We start from the raw sequence: 20,218 nt of genomic DNA, 5'->3' as shown, positions 1-20,218 counted from the left end.
ACGCCCCGCCCCTCCTATTGCTTATTGGTCCTTTCGGGCACGAGACCAATACAGGAGTCAGCCAATGGGAGTGGCCCACGGCGCTGTCTTTCCCGGGAAAGCGGAGGCAGAGCGGGAACCCGGAAATGCGAAGTGCAGACAAATTGAGGAAGCCAATACGCTGCGAAGAGGATGGCGGGCCGACCAATGGAGAGTCGCCGAGGGCGGGGCCACGGGCTGACGGACCTCGGAGCCGGCGGCCAGACGAGACTGCGAGTTCTGAGAAGGCGACAGCAGAACAGGGCCGGGTAGTGGCGCGAGGTGAGGAGGGGGTGAACTGGGAAGGGTGCAGCGGGGCAGCGAGCCCTGGGTGGGGTTCGGAAAGGGGCGGCTCCTCAGAATGACCTTAGTCCAGTGTCCTCGCCTCTTGGAGCCTCTGTTTTCCCCTCCCTAGCTAGTGAGGGCTGAGAGATTGGTGCCCCCCAGAACGCCCGTCCTCCTCGGAGAACTCCAGCCCCGCCGAGGAGCCCGCGCCGACCACCTGGACGAAGCAGTGACCCACACCCTCTTCCGTACCTCCCCATTAGAGCTCGTACCAAGCCTTTTCAGATGTTCTGTATCAACCAGCCAGGCTCCCCCAGAAATCTTATCAGTCAGTTCTGGGTCTTGGTCCAGTACCAGGAGCAGACGGGATCAGGTGCTTAGGCCCTGGTTATGAATAAAAGAGGTGAAGACCTGGGTACTCTGGACCCAGATGCACTGGGAATTCGTTCCCGAATGCCTTTGTTTATTCCCTGTAGGTTGTCTGGGAATTGACTTGCTCTGTGTATCAGTTTCTCTCGTCTGTAAAGTGGAGCCTTGGGGCAGCTTTCCTCCGTGAGGTGGTGACGGGTAAGTGAGATAAGGCATTGCTAGCACTCGGCTCAATGCCCAGCACACCGTAGTTGCTTAATAAATGCTTATTGTTAGTATGATGGTGCTTGCAGAGCCGATCCCTGCACTCCCACTGCCAGCCCCAAGCACCTGCTCATTGTCACAGAAGGCAAGTGGTCACTCCCTCCAGTGGCCCACAACCTGAGTTCCTCTCGAGATGCTCAGACTGCCCGAACTCTAGGAGGGATGCCTCCTGGACAGGCAATAAATCAGGCCTCCAAATAGTTGTACTTACCAAAGAATGAGCCTCAGAACTACCTTAGCTGTTCTGGACATGTGTGTTATGTGTCTAGGGCACCCAGTGTTTGGGGTCAGAGGCCACAGATTTATGCTTAAGTGGGGAGGCTTTTGAGCCATGGGTTCCTGAACCCAAGGCCGTCACTTGCTCACTGGGTGACTCTGGGCAAGGGCCTTCACCTCTCTGAGCCAGTCTCCGCTGGAGAATGGGGCAGCCTCAGCTCCTGTTGAAGATTGCAGGAGGGTACGTGTGAGGTCCTTAGGGTTTAGCACAGGGTCTGGCACACAGTAGGTGTTTAATAGCAGTTGGGGGGTGGCAGCACTGCTTTTCGCAGTCACACCGCCCTGGAGGCGGCCCCTAATCCTTGCCTCACCCCCACCCCCTGCTCACAGTGAATTAAGAACCGTGGGGTCTCCAAGCCTCCCTTGAAGCCAGAAATGTGTCATCAGGGTATTGGTTCACCCTGCTTCACCTCCTGCAACTCCTGGTTCCTTGCAGATCCTCCTCTCTCCCAGGCCACTGTGGACATGTGCAAGGGGCCCACCCCTGGGTCCAGATGACACTCATGTCGATGGCTTCAGTGATGGCGGTGACTGAACCAAAATGGGTCTCAGTCTGGGGCCGCTTCCTGTGGGTGATACTGCTGAGCATGGTGCTGGGCTCCCTGCTGGCCCTGCTGCTGCCGCTGGGGGCCATGGAGGAGCAGTGTCTGGCTGTGCTCAAAGGCTTCTACCTGCTCAGGAGCAAGTTGGACAGGGCCCAGCCTGCCGTCACCAAGTGCACCAGCCCATCCACGGAGCTCAGTGTCACGTCCAGGGATGCAGCACCGCTGGTGGTCAAGACCAAGGCCTCTCCAGGTGAGAATGGCCACGTCGCCTCGACGCTCGTTAATCCCATAAGTATTTAGAGGGCCAGCTATGTCGTGTGTGCGGGGCACAGGGTCAGCCCTGAGCTCCTAGCTAGACAAGGCGATAGGTGGCTGAGATACATGTGGTGATACGGAAGCAGAGGGAGCTGTAGGAGCACACCAGGAAGGCTCCCTGGAGGAGGGGATGCCTGAGGAGAGACCCAAAGGAAAAAGGTTTGAGGGGAGAGTGTTCCAGGCAGAGACCACAGGGTAGGAGAGCCCTGGGCACTTGAGGAACTAAAAGAAGTCTATAGGAGGTGTGGCTGGCACTGGGGGTGGGAGGGCCAGCAGAAAAGGGCCGGAGGTACAGCAGGGTCCAGTTGAAAACCATTGGATTAAAAGAATTTTTTAAAGGCCCAGGGATGAGGAGGCCCCCAGGGTCTAGCAGCAGCCAGGGCCTAAAGGGGCAGGGGTGGAGGCAGGGGGAAGGGACCCGCACTTCCAGAAGAAATCACCAGAACGGCTGCGAGCTGGAGCAGAGGTAGGGGAGGGCCGCCTGACAGCTGCGGCTGTAGGAGAACACAGCCACTCGACGGCGGCAGGTCAGAGGAGGGGGCCGGGGAGCCCGGCTGCTGCCCCCACGGTAGAGAATGGCTCTGGGGCTGAGTGGACAGTGACCAGCACAGGGCCCTACTGGGCTGTAGGGAACAAACCTGTCTGCACATACAGGTATGCGGAAGGGCATGTACAATATGGCTGGATTGAGCCCCCTGAGGCCATGGAGAAGACCAGCTGTCAGGGGTGACGCCTCCCCTGAACGTCCTCTGCCCCTCCCTGACCCACGCCTCTTTGACTCTTTTCTAGCCAGCAAGTTAGAAGCCAAAGCAGCTTTGAACCAAGCCCTGGAAATGAAACGCCAGGGCAAGCGAGAGAAAGCCCACAAGCTCTTCCTGCACGCCCTCAACATGGACCCGGGCTTCGTGGACGCGCTCAATGAGTTCGGCATCTTCTCAGAAGAGGACAGGGACATCATCCAGGCTGACTACCTGTACACCAGAGCACTGACCATCGCGCCCGACTACAAGAAGGCGCTGGTCAACCGCGACCGCACGCTGCCGCTGGTGGAGGAGATCGACCAGCGGTACTTCAGCATCATCGACAGCAAAGTGAAGAAGGTCATGTCCATCCCCAAGGGCAACTCGGCACTGCGCCGGGTCATGGAGGAGACGTACTACCACCACATCTACCACACAGTGGCCATCGAGGGCAACACTCTCACCCTGTCCGAGATCAGGCACATCCTGGAGACCCGCTACGCCGTGCCGGGGAAGAGCCTGGAGGAGCAGAATGAGGTCATCGGCATGCACGCGGCCATGAAGTACGTCAACACGACACTGCTCTCCCGCATCGGCTCTGTCAGCATCGGCGACGTGCTGGAGATCCACCGGCGGGTGCTGGGGTACGTGGATCCCGTGGAAGCTGGCCGCTTTCGCACGACCCAGGTCCTGGTGGGCCACCACGTCCCGCCCCACCCTCAGGAGGTGGAGAAGCAGATGCAGGAGTTCATACAGTGGCTCAACTCGGAGGACGCCATGAACCTGCACCCGGTGGAGTCCGCGGCCCTGGCCCACTATAAACTCGTCTACATCCACCCCTTCATCGACGGCAACGGCAGGACCTCGCGCCTGCTCATGAACCTCATCCTCATGCAGGCGGGCTACCCGCCCATCACCATCCGCAAGGAGCAGAGGTCCGAGTACTACCACGTGCTGGAGGTGGCCAACGAAGGCGACGTGAGGCCGTTCATCCGCTTCATTGCCAAGTGCACGGAGACCACCCTGGACACCCTGCTCTTTGCCACCACGGAGTACCCTGTGGCACTGCCAGAGGCCATACCCAACCACTCCAGGTTCAAGGAGACGCTGCCTGTGAAGCCGTAACGCTCTAAATCCTCCCTTGGTGACAAAGGATGTCCCGGGGGGGATAAATCCAAGAAATTCGGCATTTCTAGAAACCTAGTCATCACCCAGAGCAGAAGGAGATGGGTAAGGAACTTAAACATTCTTTACCTCCAAATGCTTCTTTAAAGAAGAAAACTAAGTTATTAAGCCTTGTCCCTAAGATAACTTATAATTGAGCCCAGTTATTTATTTCCCTCTGAGCTGGTAAATAAATGTGTGCTGTCAGCTGTCTGTGCGGGTGGCCCCAGCAGGCTTTGGGGGCATCAGTCCTCCTTGTGTGACCAGAACACAGAATCTGCACTGAGGTGGGGGAGCTGTGGGATGAGGTCTGGAGGAGTAACCCCTTGCAGCCCTTTCTGGAACCCGCCGCGAGGGTCTGTGACTACCTGAGAGAAGCCCGCACGGCTGAGGAGAACCCGGTCGCAGTTGTGAGAAGTGACTGAAGCTTCCTTTCGTACAGATGTTGGCTCCCCTACCAAGAGGTTGGTGTTGTGACTAATCCTTACCGGTAGAGCAAATTTCTGAGATACGAAATGAACGTTTACAATATATCTAGTTAGATACCTCGCTTATTTCAAGAAAAGATTCTTTGAGCCATAGTTTGCAAACTCCGGTACCAGAGGCTGTTGTTTTGCCACATCGACCGTTTCTCTAATTAAGAACGGGCATGGCTATCCTGGGTTCTTTGTATTGGATGTTTCTCAAATTTGCAGCAATTCAGACCAGATGTTTCAGTCTAAAGGTTCTTCTGGGTTTGTCACCTAACAATTAAATCCTGCTGCAAATCAATCAGGTATTAGGACACATCCGAAGACAGACACCTAGTCAGTACCCAACAAGCATCTGTGAGGAGTCAGAGCGCCAGTTCATAGGAGCCGAGAAACACTTTTGACCGTAGCCAGGATGCATCCCTTTAATCCACTCACCTGCCCCACAGCCACTGTCCCCTCGGGGAAGCAGAGCAGATTGCCTTGGAGTGGCCTCATGTTCCCAGCAACTTGTTAAAAGATAAAATGTTACATGTAACAAAGCCAAGTTTCCAAGTTGGCTGCTGCTGTTTAGTCTGAATGGAGCATGGAGTAATTTTCTGAAAGATTAGTACGTGAAAAGATGTATGAAATGGCCCCAAGTGATAGTTATTCAAACCTTGATAAAAAATATTTTTGTATTTGTATGCTGCCATAAGGTATTTCTTAAACCTTAACTCTTCTAATCGTCTTGCTCTTTATAAGCACACCAAGGAAGCCTGACAGAAGTGCTTGCTTTGTACTAGAGGGAGAAATTTGCACTTTAGCTATATGAAGGGTATTATTTTAACAAATTACTAATAAAGTATTTTGTTACATAAATGCCTGAGACTTTGCTACCTTATTATACAAGAGATGTCCCCATCTATCCTAAGGGGTAGAAGGGAGTCTTTCAGAGAACTTTAGCCCTATTCTTTATATTGCTCTGGGAGAAAAACAGATCCAAGATGGTAATTAATTATTTCAGCAAGACAACGAGACAGAACTGGTTGGTTATGTTGACAGGGATGTATCGCTGATCTTGCACTAAGACACGAGTAGCTGAAATGGTTTTTCATATATCTATTTACCATCAGTTTTTCCCCCCCAGGACTACATAAACCCACTCCTATGTTCCTGAAAATCTATTTCTAGAACAGTCAACACCCTGCACCTAAATCGGGTCCTGCTCAAGTCTGAAAGGTCCACCTCTGTAACAAGCCCCTGTGGACATCTGAGAGGGTGAAGTGAGGTCAGAGGATTAGCCAACAGCAAGAGAACAAAACCGTTTACCACCACGTGACCTGGATTGCTAAGGAAAGGTCCATGGCCCCTTGGTCCCCGACTGACCCACATCCTCTCACCCACAGAACGGGCCTCTCTGCAGGGAAGTGGATGGCCGGCCATCCCAGAGAACACAGGTTCTTCTGACTCCTCCACAGCCGCTGCTTGAATTCAAAAACACCTAACAAACATTCTGTGCAGAAGATAAAGATGAGGTACAGAGAACCTATCAATTAAAAAACTTACTTACAAAACAACATGAAATGTTTCTAGAAATGACAAAACCACGGCCTTTAAGTCCTTAGAGATACGTGCTACAGTATTATTGGGTGAGCACTAATGATGTCTAGGATATCCCTCCAGAACCCAGGGGATACAAGAGGGGCAGGAGGTGGAGATGAAGACCGGCTACGAGCTGAGCAATGCTGAAACTCAATGACAGGCACACGGGGCTTAGGTTTACTATTCTGTCTACTTACCTGTTTCAAATTGTCCATTAAAAATGTTAAGTTAAAAAATAGAGGAAAGCCTGAATGATGCATAAAACCTTTAGAAACAGATAAATGAGCTGATTTTCATGACATAGGAAAGAATTCCGATTTTTTTCCCCAGAGTGCCTTTTATAAAGTCAGTTTCCCTACTGAACTGCCAATGTCACTTTCAAAGCAATAAGTACTGGATCAAAGATGTGGGTAAAAAAGCTTGAAAGCTGTAAGCGCCAAACTGCTGTAAACTGAAGTTTTAAACCGAAGATATCACAGCAGAAATGGTTTAAATCAAAGTGCCAAGCGGATTTGACTTACAAAAGTTCTATTTACACACCCATTAGGTAAACCAAGGTACACCCATTTCAAAATACATATTTGAATGCACAGCTGAGTACCTTTCGACAAGAAGTTTTTAAGAGAACTTCAGTTTAATAAAGCTAAATGGGGAGAATTAAGTTTGCACTTGACAATGCTATTTAAACAAAACCAAAGGGCTGAAACTCAATATTTAGACAAAGAACACAGTTCACTAGTCACTAGGCAAAGAAAAACATCCATAGCAGATGGCGCACAGAATTCCTATACAAAACAAAATGTCACAAGTATTTTGCTTTTAGGAAACAAAACAGTGGGTTGACGTGTCATTTACAAATACGTAATATAAAAATGCACAGCCCCCGTGAACAAAAGCCCATCAGATGTTTTTTATGTGATGCCCCTTGCCCCCACCCCTTTACTAAAATAGGCCATTCTGGTGAATTACTAACATCTGCCATTTTGTCTTTTAAAAATTAAAAGAGTGACGGGCACATGTGCTGTGCAGGGTGTAAGAGAAGTGTCTTATAAAAAGGGGACCAGAGGTGGCCAAAAATATTTGGACAAGGGGGTCTCAAAACGGTGTGTTCACGTTTCACTTCTGTTTCTCACTCTTTGAGACACATCTTAGGAAACTGCACCCTGCGCCCAGCCTGTGGAGTGACCGTTTTCGTCCTCTCGCCCTCAATATGAGGGAGCACTTAAAGCCTCTTTTTTCCTTGGACACCCTTTTCCCGTCCTACCTAAACCAGAGCAAGCGTGTGGTCACGGGCGCTGCACTGGGTCCTGCACAGCCAGGGCGCAGCTGGGCACCGGGCATCTTCCCGGCCAGCATCAAGTAAGGCATCTCCCTTCTCACACAGTCCCACTCACTTTCTCAGAAGCAACTTGGCAAAGTCGGCATTGGACATCTTGGGTACCTCGGTGGCCGCCGGCGGTGGGGCAGGGCCGTTCTCAGCCTGGGCCGCAGTGGCGCTTGGGCGTTGCAGGGCGCGGGGCAGCAGAGAGAGCTGGGTCCTCCCCTTCCCCCGCCTGGAAGAGCAAACAATGCACGGACCTTCTGAGGCGACAACTGATGAAAATAAGCCAGGACGGTCTTAGATCACCCCAAGGTAAAAGGTGAAAAACAAGAAACAAGAAGGGTAATAAGACGAGCCCTGTTCTCCCTGACTTCGGCTATTAGGTAAAAATCACTTTAACCAACTTTGCCTTTTCCATAATTCTGGCCAGGGCCATGCCTGTGTAATACTGTCACGCATAGGGTGGATGAAAATGGCTGTAAACTTGCAGACCTCACCAAAGAACCTCGCACCCTGCTGCCTGATCCCTGGCGGGTGAGAACAGAGCTTCTATCTGGATTACAGGTGGAGATATAGATCAGCACGGCAAGCACATGGCTGTCAGGTTTGGAACCTACACATATGGATTCACCTGCCAAAGGGGACTTTAACGTAATCACTGTCTTAATCAAAATAATCAAATAAATAAATAAATCACCGTTGTAAACCGGCGAACACGAGAGAGGGTCCCACTTCCAGACTGGCCCTCAGCGTGGACTTGCTGCAGACACCCTGCCCTGGGAACGAGCGTGAGCGCCCCAGGGACGCCAGGCCCTGACCTTCCGTCTGAACTCACTGCGCTGAGGGGAAACTCAGTCACCGTGGTGCAGGCCAGGACGAAGTCTGCACCAACGAGCACACAACACTTACGCTCCGTAGATCTGCCGCGGCACCATGGCGCCCCCCGGGGCTTTCCTTGCCTCTGGCTTCTCCGGAGCCTTCCTCTGAGGCGGGTTGCTGATAGCCACTTTGATGACGTTCTCTTTGATCGTCATGCCGTCCATCTTCAGGACGGCCTGAGACGCCTGGGATTCGTTTTCGTACTCCACATAGGCCAGGCCCTGAAAGTTTGCAAAAGCCCGGCCAGGTGAGTGCTGCAGGGCACAACCTCCTCCCTGAGGTCCACCGCCGGTTCAGGGTGGGCCCCCGACCCTTGGGTTCCCTCCCCACCACCGCCATCCTTTGTCTATAGGTCTCACAGCACTAGTCTCCCTCCCTATTTCTGCAACTGACTAACTTCAAATAGCTTTTTAAGTTCAATGCATCTTGTGCTTGCTCCAGCCAAAAAAAGAAAGGAAGGAGAGAGATGGACCAGCATAAATCTAGCAAATGGATGAGGTGTCCTGGACACAGGTGAGCCCCAATGTCCTTGTGCCTGGGGACGCCCTTATTCATATTCTTCAAATCTCGATTAACCTGGATAAATGGGGCAGGGGTTGAGAGGTCAACCAAACTCTTCTTAAACAACTACTCAAAACGTGGTCAAGGATTTCACAAGAGTTTGAGGGGACCAGAGAAGGGGAGGACGTGGTAAGGGGGAAGCCAGTGCAGGGACCTGGGGAGATGGCCAGAGGCCTAGTGAAAAGAGGGGTCCAGGCAGGAGGGAAGAGACTGCAAAGGGGGGCACCTCACCCCAAGGTCCCACAGCCTGGGAGCTGCACTGGAGCCCCTGCTAATTCGTGGTAGTTTTTCTTCAAACACCCTATTCTTTTTAGTACAATGAGCCGCATACAGGTTCATCTGACTCCAAATGGAAAAAGAGCCTAGTGCACCTATCCTTCTGTTAACTTCTCGTCTGCTTCCTAGTAGACAGATCAGAACCCACTCTAGAACCAAGTAACCTCTGAACAGAGGCTCGCCCAGACTCCGGGAGGCAACTGCCGTCTGCTCAGACGCTGACCTTGGGTTTGCCGGCCCGGTTGGTGACCAGCCGGATGTCCTTCACAGTGCCGTGGGCCTTGCAGATCTCTTCTAGTTCCTCTTTTGTGCAAGAGAATGGCAGGCCCGAGACGAACAGCTTGTGTTTCTCCAGGGCAGTGCTGTACCTGAACACCTACAGGGAGGAGTGGGGAGAGGAAATCATGACCCGAGGCCCAACCCAGCTCCCCACGACGCGGGGTCAGGCCTCGTCCGCAGGCCTGGCCCAGCCAGAGCCCAGAGCCGGCTCCGGGTGCTGGGAACTGTTAACTCGCCCTGGGCAAGTCACTCAACTTCTCGGAGCTTCCACTTCCTCCTGTGTAAAATGGCAAGTGAAGCCACTTTTCCCAGAGCCTGGGTGACAACGCAATGAGGTAACATACAAAACACCTGGCAGAGTCCCCCGTCACTCCTAACCATCCAACGGCAAGCAGCCATCACACAGTTCCTAACTGTACCGTCCTGTGTCAAGTAATGCCCGTTCGAAGTGACCCAGCCCCGAGTTGATACCTCAGTGAAACAGCTCAGAACAGAACGGACCTGGTTAACGCGGAAGTTTCCTTCTTAACAAATGTTCCACGTGTACTCTAAATATGAGCTGCTGCGGGAAAAGCGCGCTTACCCCGTCCTACCGCAGCCCTACATAAAGGCGTGCTTTATTCCACAAACCTACCTTGAAGTCTGGGTTTTTGCTCTTGTCCACACAGGGGGACACAAACATTGGCCGCCCCTCAACGGCCTGCCGATCCAGCTGCAGGGCCCGCAGGGCCATCGCCTCCTCTTTAAACTCCACGTAGCAGTAGCCCCGGAAGTCGCCGCGGTTGCTGAAGATGGGGCGGACCTCGACCACATCCCCGCAGGCCTCGAAGAGCGGCCGGAGCGTGGCGGCAGGCTCCCGCAGGCCGTAGGGCAGGTTGCTGACGAAGACGGTGACACCGTCCTTGCTGCTGTCGTGCAGCACCTTGGGCGCATCCCTCCTTCGGGCGGCCGCCCGCTGCTCTTTCTGCTCAGAGGGAGGCTCTGCGGCTGCAGGGGCGCTGCTCCCAGAGAGGCCAGGGTCGACTTCTGGGCCCGTTTCAGCTTCCCCAGCGGGAGGAATGCTGTTCTCCACCCTTCTGCGCTTGGAAGGCTGCTCTACAGTAGGTCAGGAGAAAAGCAGTGACGATTAGTTAACCGCCCCTTCCTGTCGGTGAGCTGTGCAAGGGAAGCGGCTGGCAGGGAAAGGGCTCTCTTCCCCCTATACGCCCCGCCCTCTGCCAGGTCTCTCTTGACCCACCCGACTCATCCCACTCCCTTCTGGGCCCCCGTTACATTCGTGTGAGGGGACGAACTCAGGTGCAAGTGATAACCTAAGTCCTCATCGGCCATGCTTAATCATATGAGAGGTCAGTGGGTCTCCAAGTTGGGCTGGCAAATCCCAAGGACCCCCATCCTAGACAGCCCAGGGCAGCGAGGGGAGGATAGAGCCTGGGGACCACGTGTAAACAAGCACCTCCGGTGACACTGAAGTATGTGCTCCCCGGGCAACCCCTGGAAGGAGTACAAAGTGCTACAGTTCCTACCCATGTTCACGATTGTCGTGTCCTTCAACAGAACTTAACAACATTCTACTCCAACCCGCTCTTCCCACTGCCTCCAGGGGGACCATACTGGAACCCAACTGGTGAGGGCCCCCTACTTCCAGACCTTCCCCATCAGTTTCCCACTGCCTTCCCGATGGAGCCTGACCGTGGCACGCTGCATTCCAGGGCGCCCTGACTGGGTCTGCTGGCCTGCCTGCTGCCCCAGCCTCACCCACCCCACCACCCAGCCCTCTGCCATACATCAGGGCCCAAAGCCAGACACTTGCTGCTCGGAGAAAACACCAGGCTGTTCTGTGCCTTGTGCCTTGCTGGCCCTAGCTGGCTGCCCCTTCCCTTCTTTCTCACTTGACAGTCAGTCACTCCTCCCCCAGATGCCAAGGTGCAGCGTCACTTCCCCACGAAGTCTTTCCTGCAGGCCGCTGACCCCCTAGTGCTTTCCCTGGCCTCCACCATGACTCACACCTACATCTCCCCGAGTCCCTATTACACATCACTGCAGTCACAGGTCCCGTTTGCCTTCCCCTGCTAAACCAGAAGCCCTAAAGCGCAGTGAGCTACCCACGGTCATTTCTGAAGGCCCCAAAAAGACTCGGGGAGAAATTCTTGGTCAACTGAACAATGACTCCATTACTATTTCCCTCAGGTTGACAACTCTGAACTAGAAAAATGTTTAGTGTCCTTTAGTGTCTAGAGACAATTCTTTACCTTGACTGATTTTGCTGAAACAAATCTGACCCACACCCACACCTGCCCACACCTGAAATGGCAGGGGTGACAGAAACACTGGCTGGAAAATTCTACCTGTCAAAACCATCAGGTGGGGACAAGTAAGGCTGGTGTCACTGCAGGGCCCGGCTGCAGCAGCAGTGCGGGGCGCCAGGGCCTGAGGATAAGGCAGTGTCCATGCTCAGGGAGTGATGGGACAGGGTGGGGTGTGGGAGCCCACGGAGGGAGAGGAGGCACCACTCAGGAAGGGGGCGGTGGTGTCAGCAACAGGGTAGGGAGCGAAGCCCAGGGGGTATGGGCAGGGGTGTGTCTACATGGCGTGGCACCTGGCACAGGGCCTTGGAGTCAAGCCGGGGAAGACGGCACCCACGTAGAGGGCAGGCAGGGACAGGGAGGGTGGTGGGCACCTCGCAAGCAACTTATTCTCAAATGCAAGAAAGTTCTCCGTGCTGCTTTGTGCCCTGTCTGGAGCTCCGGGAAGTCCTACCAGGCCTTACCTTCCTCATCATCGCCCCACTCTTTCTCATCATCCTCATCAGCTTTGCTCTTGTCCGAGCCTCTGGTCTTCTTCTTCTTTTTCAACGCTTTCTTCTCTGCCCGGGCCCTCTTCCGTTGTTCAACCTTTTCTTCCTCTTGCTGGGCAAGGGCTGCTTCCTTCTCCGCAGCCTGGAAAATCGGGATATGAAGCATCACTGGATGTGGCGATTACATGAAGTCTACTGACTCGTGATGGAAGAGGTGGGGGCACAGGGAGGATGGCCACCACCCGGGAGAAGGGAGGAGACCAGGAAGAGGAGGAGGGCTGCTCCCAATCTCCCCAGCCGAGCCCCAGCCTCTTCAGGCTTCTTGGGAGCCGCATCTCAAGTCTACGGTATGTCTCACAAGATCCCCATGATGACTCACCAAAAGAAAGAAAAAAAATCTATGAAACTGAGGCCCTGATTTATTTGGGGGTGTTCATGCTCCAATCGCTAGGCGAAGTATGTCAGGCTCCTCTTTTAGCTTCTTCGTCTATTCCAATAACCTTTAGGGCCAAAATTTCTGTTTTGGATTTGTATCTATTGTTGGGGCTAAAGTTTTAAGCCGATCTAAAAGGGTGACAGGCTTAAACGTTGATTCAAACATTTCATAGTTAATACTCTGAGTAAAAGACATTTCTCAGGACGACCCCAAAGGTTCTGACAAGGAACATTCATTCCAAACACAGTCAAAATAGTTTTCAGAGGTTCAAAGACTTGAAATAAAGAGCATCGTTACCTTAATTCTCTGCTCATTAACGCGAGCCAGTCGAGTTTCGGTTTTCTGAACGGCTATATCCCAATCTTCTAAAGTACCTTGAGAGGAAGAGAAGCAAACTTTCACTTCTTCAGATTTTGAAGGATATAATAATATAAAATTTTCTTACTGTCCCACACCTCCAGAAGAAAGCTCTTCCTTCAAACAGTAACAACTGGAGAATCGGCTCCCCATTTTAAGAAGATTTCATTTCTATAGGTTTCAAGTTTCAGAATTCAAATAGTCCTTCCAGGTGTGTTTAGAACATCCGTTCTCTTTTAGAAAAGAGACTTGAAAACCAGAATAGGTTCTTTTATGGGCTCTCTGTAGCAAAGATTATGAAAACATTCTAATGCAAAAGGTACAAGACATCTGTACTAAGACCGAAAGATTTTAAGAGCTCCTGCAATGATAAATGCTGGGCTGTTTTTCTTACTGTTGTTGCTGTTTGTATGTCTATCTCCAGTTCTGAGGGGTTCATACCCCCAAAATCCAGACTAACGCCCATGGAAACTGAACACTGAGGCTCTGAAATTCACAAGGGAGGCACACGTGACGAGGGAGCGCGTTTTGCCGTTTGCCTCTCGGCGCTGCGCTGGAGCACAGTCTCTCCTGATTCCCAGGGAACCCTTGGCAACGCCTGCAGATGGTTCTGGTGGTCGGGACTGGGGGCAGGAAAAGTGCTACTGGTACCTAGTGGGTAGAGGGAGGCCAGGGATGCCGCACACAACAGCCCCCACCAAAGAGAGTCTTGAGAGGCCTGCGCTAGAGTATCGTCACGGGCCCCCTGGCACGTGGAGTCTGAGGAGGGCTGCAGGACTCCCCCCTCTCACTGGCGAGCACCGCGTGACGGTCGCATCAGAGAGGCCCCTTGAGGGGCTGAAGCCGTAAACACAGTCTGTCCTTAAGCCTACAGACCCGAGACCAAATGGCAAAAGGGACAGACCCCAAGCCAGAGGCAGCGCGCCGAGGTCCCCACCTTCTGTCCTCTCCATGGTGAGCAACACCTCACAGACGTGCTCTGGGTAGTCGCTGGTGCACTGGACGGCCCGGTGCAGAGCCTTCCTGCAGTGCTGAGTGTCACCGTGGGCCCTAAGGCGGAAAACAGGCAGTTGGGGCTACCAGAACACAAAGCGGAAGGCGCACAGGGAGGGCTGTCTTCACACAGCTGACATCACGGCATCAAAGCCCACCGCTTCTGAAATGCCACGCTCTTTGTGCTACTGATACTTTTAATGCTTTTCTCCTTTTCCCAGAGAGCCCCTCTAGTCAAAAATGAAGGCTTTCTTCTAAGCCACTCTTTCCCTTAGCAAGTCAGTGCTAGTGGAAAACGCACCTGGGGACAGTGGTCCCCAGCCAGGCGTTCTGCCTTTACTGCATTCACATGTGCAACGCATGGGGGGATGCAAGAGCTGTGGGTGACTTGATAAAGTCCCTAGAGAAATTCTAGAACACGGTCCCACTCGAGGGGAGAGTCACTGACACAGGACGGTCAGATTTCATGCCTATAGTCAGATCTTCCTGCGCTGACATGGCAGTGTATATACTGCTCATCAGGACGGTGTATCTAAACAAGCAACTTCCGGTTCATCCCAGCCGTTATGAGATGCTATGTTCTCGTTTCTGTTTTAAAATTGTTTATAAATATACATAAACATTGTAAATACGTATTAGGACACTCAGAAAAAATTTAGAGCAGCAGTTCAGACCCCTGAGGGTCTCTAAGACCCTTTCAGGAGGTCTGCAAAGTCAAAACTACTTTCATAATAATACCGAAACATTTATTGGACTTGTTCCACTGTGCTGACATTTGCACTGAGAGTGCAAAAGCTACAGTGGCTCTTAGCACAAATCAAGACAGTGCACACCTTGTTAATATTCTGTGTGACAAATGGGATGCACACACCAAAGCACCTCTTTATACTGAAGTACAATGGTTGTAGCAAAGATAATGGGTTACTGTTTGAGTTGCAAGCTGGACTAGTTACTTTTTTTCATGGAACATCATTTTCACTTGAGAGAACAGCCGAGTGACAAAAACTATGATGATTCAGACCTGGGTATTTGCTAGACATTTTCAAAAATTAATGAAGTGAGGCTATAACTTCAAGGAAAACCACTTAAGAGTTTTTGTTGACGGTGATAAGACTGGAGCTTTCAAGTGAAAATTAGAGCTTTGGAAAATTTGTATCTGTCACCATGAGTCTGACAGCTTCCTACTTATAAGGCTTTTCTACAAAGATCAGTGCAGATATAACAAATGGGATAATGAAACGCATCAATATTTGGAAGAGCTGCAGGACTTAATGAGTCAGCATTTTCCACACACACAACGCATGTCACGGAATCGTGTGGATAAAAGGTCTGCTCAGTGCAAAACAGACCAATGGATATTAATGCAACAGAGTGAAAAGTTCATTGATATGGCTTCAGATTCCAGAATGCAAATGACTATGACTTGTTAAATTTTGCTGTAGTGTAAAAGAGTATCTGCAATTATCTGAAAAATACCCCCTTCTCTTTCCTAACCTCTTATTTGTGTGAGGCCAAATTTCCTTCATATTCTTCAATGAAAACGTCACAACAGAGGGGACGCAGAAGCAGACGTGAGAATCAAGCTGTCTGCTACTAAGCCAGACTAAAGATATCTACAAAAGTATAAAACCAGCCCACATTCTCACTGCATTATTTTGGAGTTTGGAAAGCAGTCCTTTCTCATAAAAATGTTAAATGTAATGAATTTATTGTGAATTTTAAATGAATAAAAATATTTTTTAATTTCTCAGTTTTATTTTCTAACATGGTAAACATTAATAAATATACCTCACATAAACAAAAGCTTTTGGGGGGGTCCTCAAATTTTAAGAGTATAAAGGGGGTCCTGAGACCAAAACATTTGAGAACTGCTGATCTAGAGGAATATTCAAGAAGTTTTAACAGTGATCTTCTCTGGGGAAGGATTTTAAGACTTTTACTTTCTATCTCACATTTTTTTAAATGTTCAATTTTAACTTGAGCACATACTATTTTTTAAATCAGGGGTAAAAAAAACAAAATGTTCAGAACAGAAAAAAGATGTATTTATAGACATGCAATGTCCAAGATATACTGAATTTAAAAGCTGGTCATATTCTTTATACCTTCTCCATGTTATAAACATTATTTAGAATAATTTTAGAGGTTTAGAAAGTGTATACTATAACTGCATCATCATTTCTTAAAAATTTAAGCATAGGAAAGTCTCAAAGAACATACCCAAACCATTAACTAACGGTGGTTGTGTGCGGGCCTATCACTGCAAAAAAACTTGCGTTTTTTCCTCTCTGCTTTTTAGTATTTCCTACTTTTATAGACAAAGCAAATATAAAAAATAAACAGCTCCCCCAAAAGTCAAATAAAACATTCATGTCCAAAAATCAAAACCAAAAAATTGAAAGTAATGAATTATACTCCAATAAATATGTTAAAAAAAAAAAAAAGTAATGCATGGCTCTAAGAGCCCAGGCACAGAATATTACCTTTGGTTCTCTATAGCCCTGCCCCATAAACCCCCGCCACCGAGGAGAGACAGGACGGTAAAGAGAAGCAGTGTACTGCACGGAGCAGGCCCAGGCTGCAGAGGCAGGGGGCAGGCGGGTCACACCTGACAAGCACCACCCCCAACCCCGACCAGTTACCTTTCCAGGTTGTAATACTCAAGCCACATGTTGGCGTACTTGGCGTTCCCTTTGGTCATGATGCTGTCCCAGAGCTCCCGGGCTCTCTGCATGTTATTGCACAGGCGAGCCTGCACGCATTAGCAGACTGAGTTAGGAGAGGACTCAGACCTTATGATGGTGACACTCATTACAAAACACACTTCAGATGCACATGGCTAAAAACCTCCCACCCCAAAACTCACCCCAAAACTATCAGCGTTACTTAACTCCCTGGACATTCCCGGGCCACCCCCCATGATAACAGCCCGGCCCAAGCATGTCAGCCTTTTTGCAGTGACAAGCCTCAGGCTGTCTGCCCATGTTCACCTCGAGAACCACACTTGGGAGCCCACAGGCACTCACGACAGTACTGGCCAGGTGTTTTTTATTAACTGTAAGTGTTTTATTTGAAGGACAAGGCCGTGAAAGAAAGATGGATCGAGGAGCAGATGCCGGCTCTTAACTTCTGAGCCGCAGTTGCTGCGTCGTTAACGTGGTCTCAACACAACCATCCCATCCACCAACTACCAGATACCTGACTCTCCCCTAGAGGACAAACCGTTAGAATTTTACAATCCTACGAGCTGATTAAGGGCAGGGTTCACGTCTTACTCACCTTGGGGTCCTTGGTTCAGCAATACCATTCAACTCATTATATCCTCTGATTATTTGTGAAACTGTCTGTCTTCCACACTAGATTAAAGCCTTACTAGCACAGGGACAGGGTTTATCTCGTCCCCCGGCACACAGGGAAAGGCCTGGCAAACGGCTCATGCTGGGAACGTGCTCATCAATGGGGCACAGCGCGGGAAGGGAAGAAGTAACACACAAGTGAGTGCCTGGCATTCAGACAGCTGCTGCGCAACTTCGAGCTGGGAGCTAGGATTCTCCCTAAGACAGAAACGAATGTGTGTCGAGCAAGGAAATAAACATGAATCCCTACAGGGCCTAGACCGTCACCTGGGATCCCGACTCAGCTTCGGTCACACTATCGGACAAAGGTCCCTCAAAGGGGGATGAAACGGACAATGTGTCAAAAACATTTACCTCAATCCGAGCCCAGTTCTGCATGATCAGGCAGCTTGGATCTCCACTCTCACTGAAACCTTGAAGAACAGAAGTAGACGAAATCAGAAAGTAATTGAGAGGCAAATCGCCTCTAACTAAAAAGGTACACGGAGCATAACAGGCAGCACGAGCGGCCAAGGCGGGAGGCCCACTTACGCTCCTCCACCTCCTGCTTCAGGTAGTCCAAGGCGCGGGCGAATGCAGACCGCAGCTCCTCCAGCTCTTTACTGGAGTCTGTGAGAAAGTGCAGAGAGGTTCGGCTCGAGGAAGCCACATGCCACGTCTTGTTTGTTCTTTTCAATCCTATACTGAAGCTCCCTGGCATGCTGGGGACACGGAAATAAAACTGCCAGTCCCTGCCCTCATCACACAGTGGAGGGAGGCAGATACAGGAAGACAGCACATCACAGACTGTACGAGGACAAAGGTGACAAGGGCGCCATGTGCCGGACCACAGCAGAGGGGGTCTCCCCGAGCCAGCAGAATGGCTAAAAGCCCCCTGCATGAGGAAGCAAGCACCAATTAGGGGTGGGGGCGTGTGGTTCTGGTCGCTCTTTTTTTTTTTTTTTTTTCTTTTTTGAAGGAGGAGAGAGGAAGGCAGGGGATCCCATGGAGGTTCAATGATTTAAAAGGAACACAGCAGTCCCACGTAAAGAACTATTTAGGATACACAGAAGGGAGAGAAGGGAGAAATGAGACTAAAGAAGTTGGCAGGAGCCAGTGTAAACCGTAAGGACCATTACTCTCTCCCTTTACAATAAACGGCATGATTCGTTACAAACTGAAACAGCTAAAATTTCTGAGAAAAAAAAAGTTACCAATATCACCTGCCCCACCATGAGATATTTGGGCAACTGGGACATCCTACCAAAACACATGTTAAGGAAAAACTCAGTTCTGATAGGAAACACATAAACTTCAATACCTTGTTTGAAATCGACCCTTCTCCTCAGGTAATCAAGGTACGCCTGCCAAATCTCCACATAATCAGTGGCCTGAATGAAGCCAGCACTCAGAGCTTTCTCGAAGGTCACTGGGGTCGAAGAAAAAGCCAGGATTTGTTGCCAATTCAAAAAGAAGTTATCGAGATGATTATAAAAACTGCTACTGACTATAAAATTCCATATGGCTTAAATAGTAATAGTAATAATGGGATGCAACAAAGTGAAATGAGCTAAAGAGAAATGTTCAAAAGAAAGGCTACTACAGTGGTGTACGAACTGTGTTCTAGAAAGGGCACACCCCACAAGGTGCCCTGCATTAAAGTGCTCCAGGTCAAGTAAGTCGGAGAAAAGACCATGACTCCCTGGAAAATCACAATGAATATTAAGACGTTAAAAAGTTCTAATAAGTCAAAAAATACAACTACTTCATACCTCCCATTTAGAGCCCTTCTTGTCACTAATACCCAATATCCCAAAGTAACTGCTTGGGGAACGCTGATTTAATGACTTTTGTCACAGCTCAATGTTTCTGACTCGGGACAAAAAGCTTAGAAGTCTTCCCACAAAAACATCCGCACCCGAAATCACTCGATGATCAACTCCATGTCTTTCCATGGCCAAGAGGTACCGACTCCACAGGGCAACTGTCCATGGGCAGTTTCTAACAGCGCGACTGTGTACAGATAAAACCAAATCCTTTACTTTCAGCTGCCGATCCTATGATAAAGAATGCCAGGGTCAGGAGAGAAAATTTTATTGTTAAGACTTCACCATCCATGAGACATTCCCAGCACGACCGACAAAAGACATTTCCTTAATATGACTGGTTTCTTCAACAGAAAAATCACAAGGGGTTTTGCGGGAAAAGAAGAGAGAGGTGGAGAGGGGAACCTACAGATCAAAGAGCTTTAAGAGACATCAGCCAATCCTAATGTATGGATCTCGTTTAGATCCCGATTCAAATCTGTTATACATACACACTGAAATATTTACCATCAAAATGTGATTTCTGGATTTGCTTCAGAATAACATGGAAGGGAAGAAAATAGGTAAGGAACCTCGTAAGATTATAGATGAAACTAGACTAGTGCCATTAGTTAAGTGTTGAAGCTGGGTGATGGTTAACTGCAGTTTCATTTTACTAATCTGTCTACATTTATGTATTTATGTTTTTCCATGATAAGAAATTAAAAGAAAAATTAATCTGTTATAAAGTCCTCAGTAGTAAGGCTATGCAAAATTTTTTTTACAGTTATCAGTTTAAAGTAACTTAAAACACCAGGAGACTTCCTTAGTGAGTCAAGCAGAGAGGAGCAGCATGCAGCTAACTACTGGCACTCTTTCTGATTTTCTTTAAATGGAACCTAAATTGGTAAAATATAAAGTGAGATTAGAACAGGTAGGTTATCTTACTAGGTACTGACTGTAACGGATCCATAAGTCTGGGACAAGGCAGTTCTCAACCAGAGCGCGCTCAAAGACCAACTGAATGCGGGCGGGGTCTCCAATTTTCATCTCAAAATCGATGTATGCTTGATATTCAGCCAGCCTGGGTGCTTCGGCTTGCAACTGGGGCAAAGGAGAATGGCAATGAAATTGGAATGAACTATGTGACAC

The 20,218-nt window shown here is 49.9% G+C and overlaps 2 protein-coding genes across 3 annotated transcripts in view; one reads left to right on the top strand and one right to left on the bottom strand.

The window, feature by feature from the left end:
• Positions 1 to 214: 214 nt before the first annotated feature.
• On the top strand, positions 215 to 5,932 carry FICD (FIC domain protein adenylyltransferase). The gene is made up of 4 exons (XM_060118686.1): positions 215 to 300; positions 780 to 870; positions 1,649 to 2,007; positions 2,862 to 5,932. Exons 3-4 carry the CDS (start codon positions 1,707 to 1,709, stop codon positions 3,935 to 3,937), a joined length of 1,377 nt encoding a protein of 458 aa, XP_059974669.1. The 5' UTR covers positions 215 to 300; positions 780 to 870; positions 1,649 to 1,706; the 3' UTR covers positions 3,938 to 5,932.
• A 696-nt stretch (positions 5,933 to 6,628) lies between these two features.
• SART3 (spliceosome associated factor 3, U4/U6 recycling protein) overlaps positions 6,629 to 20,218 on the bottom strand; it is a 49,132-nt gene continuing 35,542 nt past the window's right edge. For both annotated transcript variants that reach the window (XM_060119731.1, XM_060119732.1), the window contains exons 9-21: positions 20,015 to 20,170; positions 19,180 to 19,318; positions 18,583 to 18,690; positions 17,814 to 17,891; positions 17,637 to 17,695; positions 16,569 to 16,678; positions 13,871 to 13,983; positions 12,874 to 12,950; positions 12,114 to 12,282; positions 9,981 to 10,441; positions 9,291 to 9,443; positions 8,261 to 8,451; positions 6,629 to 7,583 (exon numbers count right to left, since the gene is read on the bottom strand). In XM_060119731.1, coding sequence (XP_059975714.1) covers positions 7,421 to 7,583; positions 8,261 to 8,451; positions 9,291 to 9,443; positions 9,981 to 10,441; positions 12,114 to 12,282; positions 12,874 to 12,950; positions 13,871 to 13,983; positions 16,569 to 16,678; positions 17,637 to 17,695; positions 17,814 to 17,891; positions 18,583 to 18,690; positions 19,180 to 19,318; positions 20,015 to 20,170 — 1,977 coding nt within the window. In that variant the 3' untranslated portion in view covers positions 6,629 to 7,420. The remainder of the gene's footprint in view (positions 7,584 to 8,260; positions 8,452 to 9,290; positions 9,444 to 9,980; positions 10,442 to 12,113; positions 12,283 to 12,873; positions 12,951 to 13,870; positions 13,984 to 16,568; positions 16,679 to 17,636; positions 17,696 to 17,813; positions 17,892 to 18,582; positions 18,691 to 19,179; positions 19,319 to 20,014; positions 20,171 to 20,218) is intronic.

Source organism: Mesoplodon densirostris, chromosome 15 (genome assembly GCF_025265405.1).
Source record: "Mesoplodon densirostris isolate mMesDen1 chromosome 15, mMesDen1 primary haplotype, whole genome shotgun sequence".
Classification (NCBI taxonomy): Eukaryota; Metazoa; Chordata; class Mammalia; order Artiodactyla; family Ziphiidae; genus Mesoplodon; species Mesoplodon densirostris.
The sequence above is the reverse complement of the archived record's forward strand: the minus strand, read 5'-3'. Positions and strand labels throughout refer to the sequence as shown.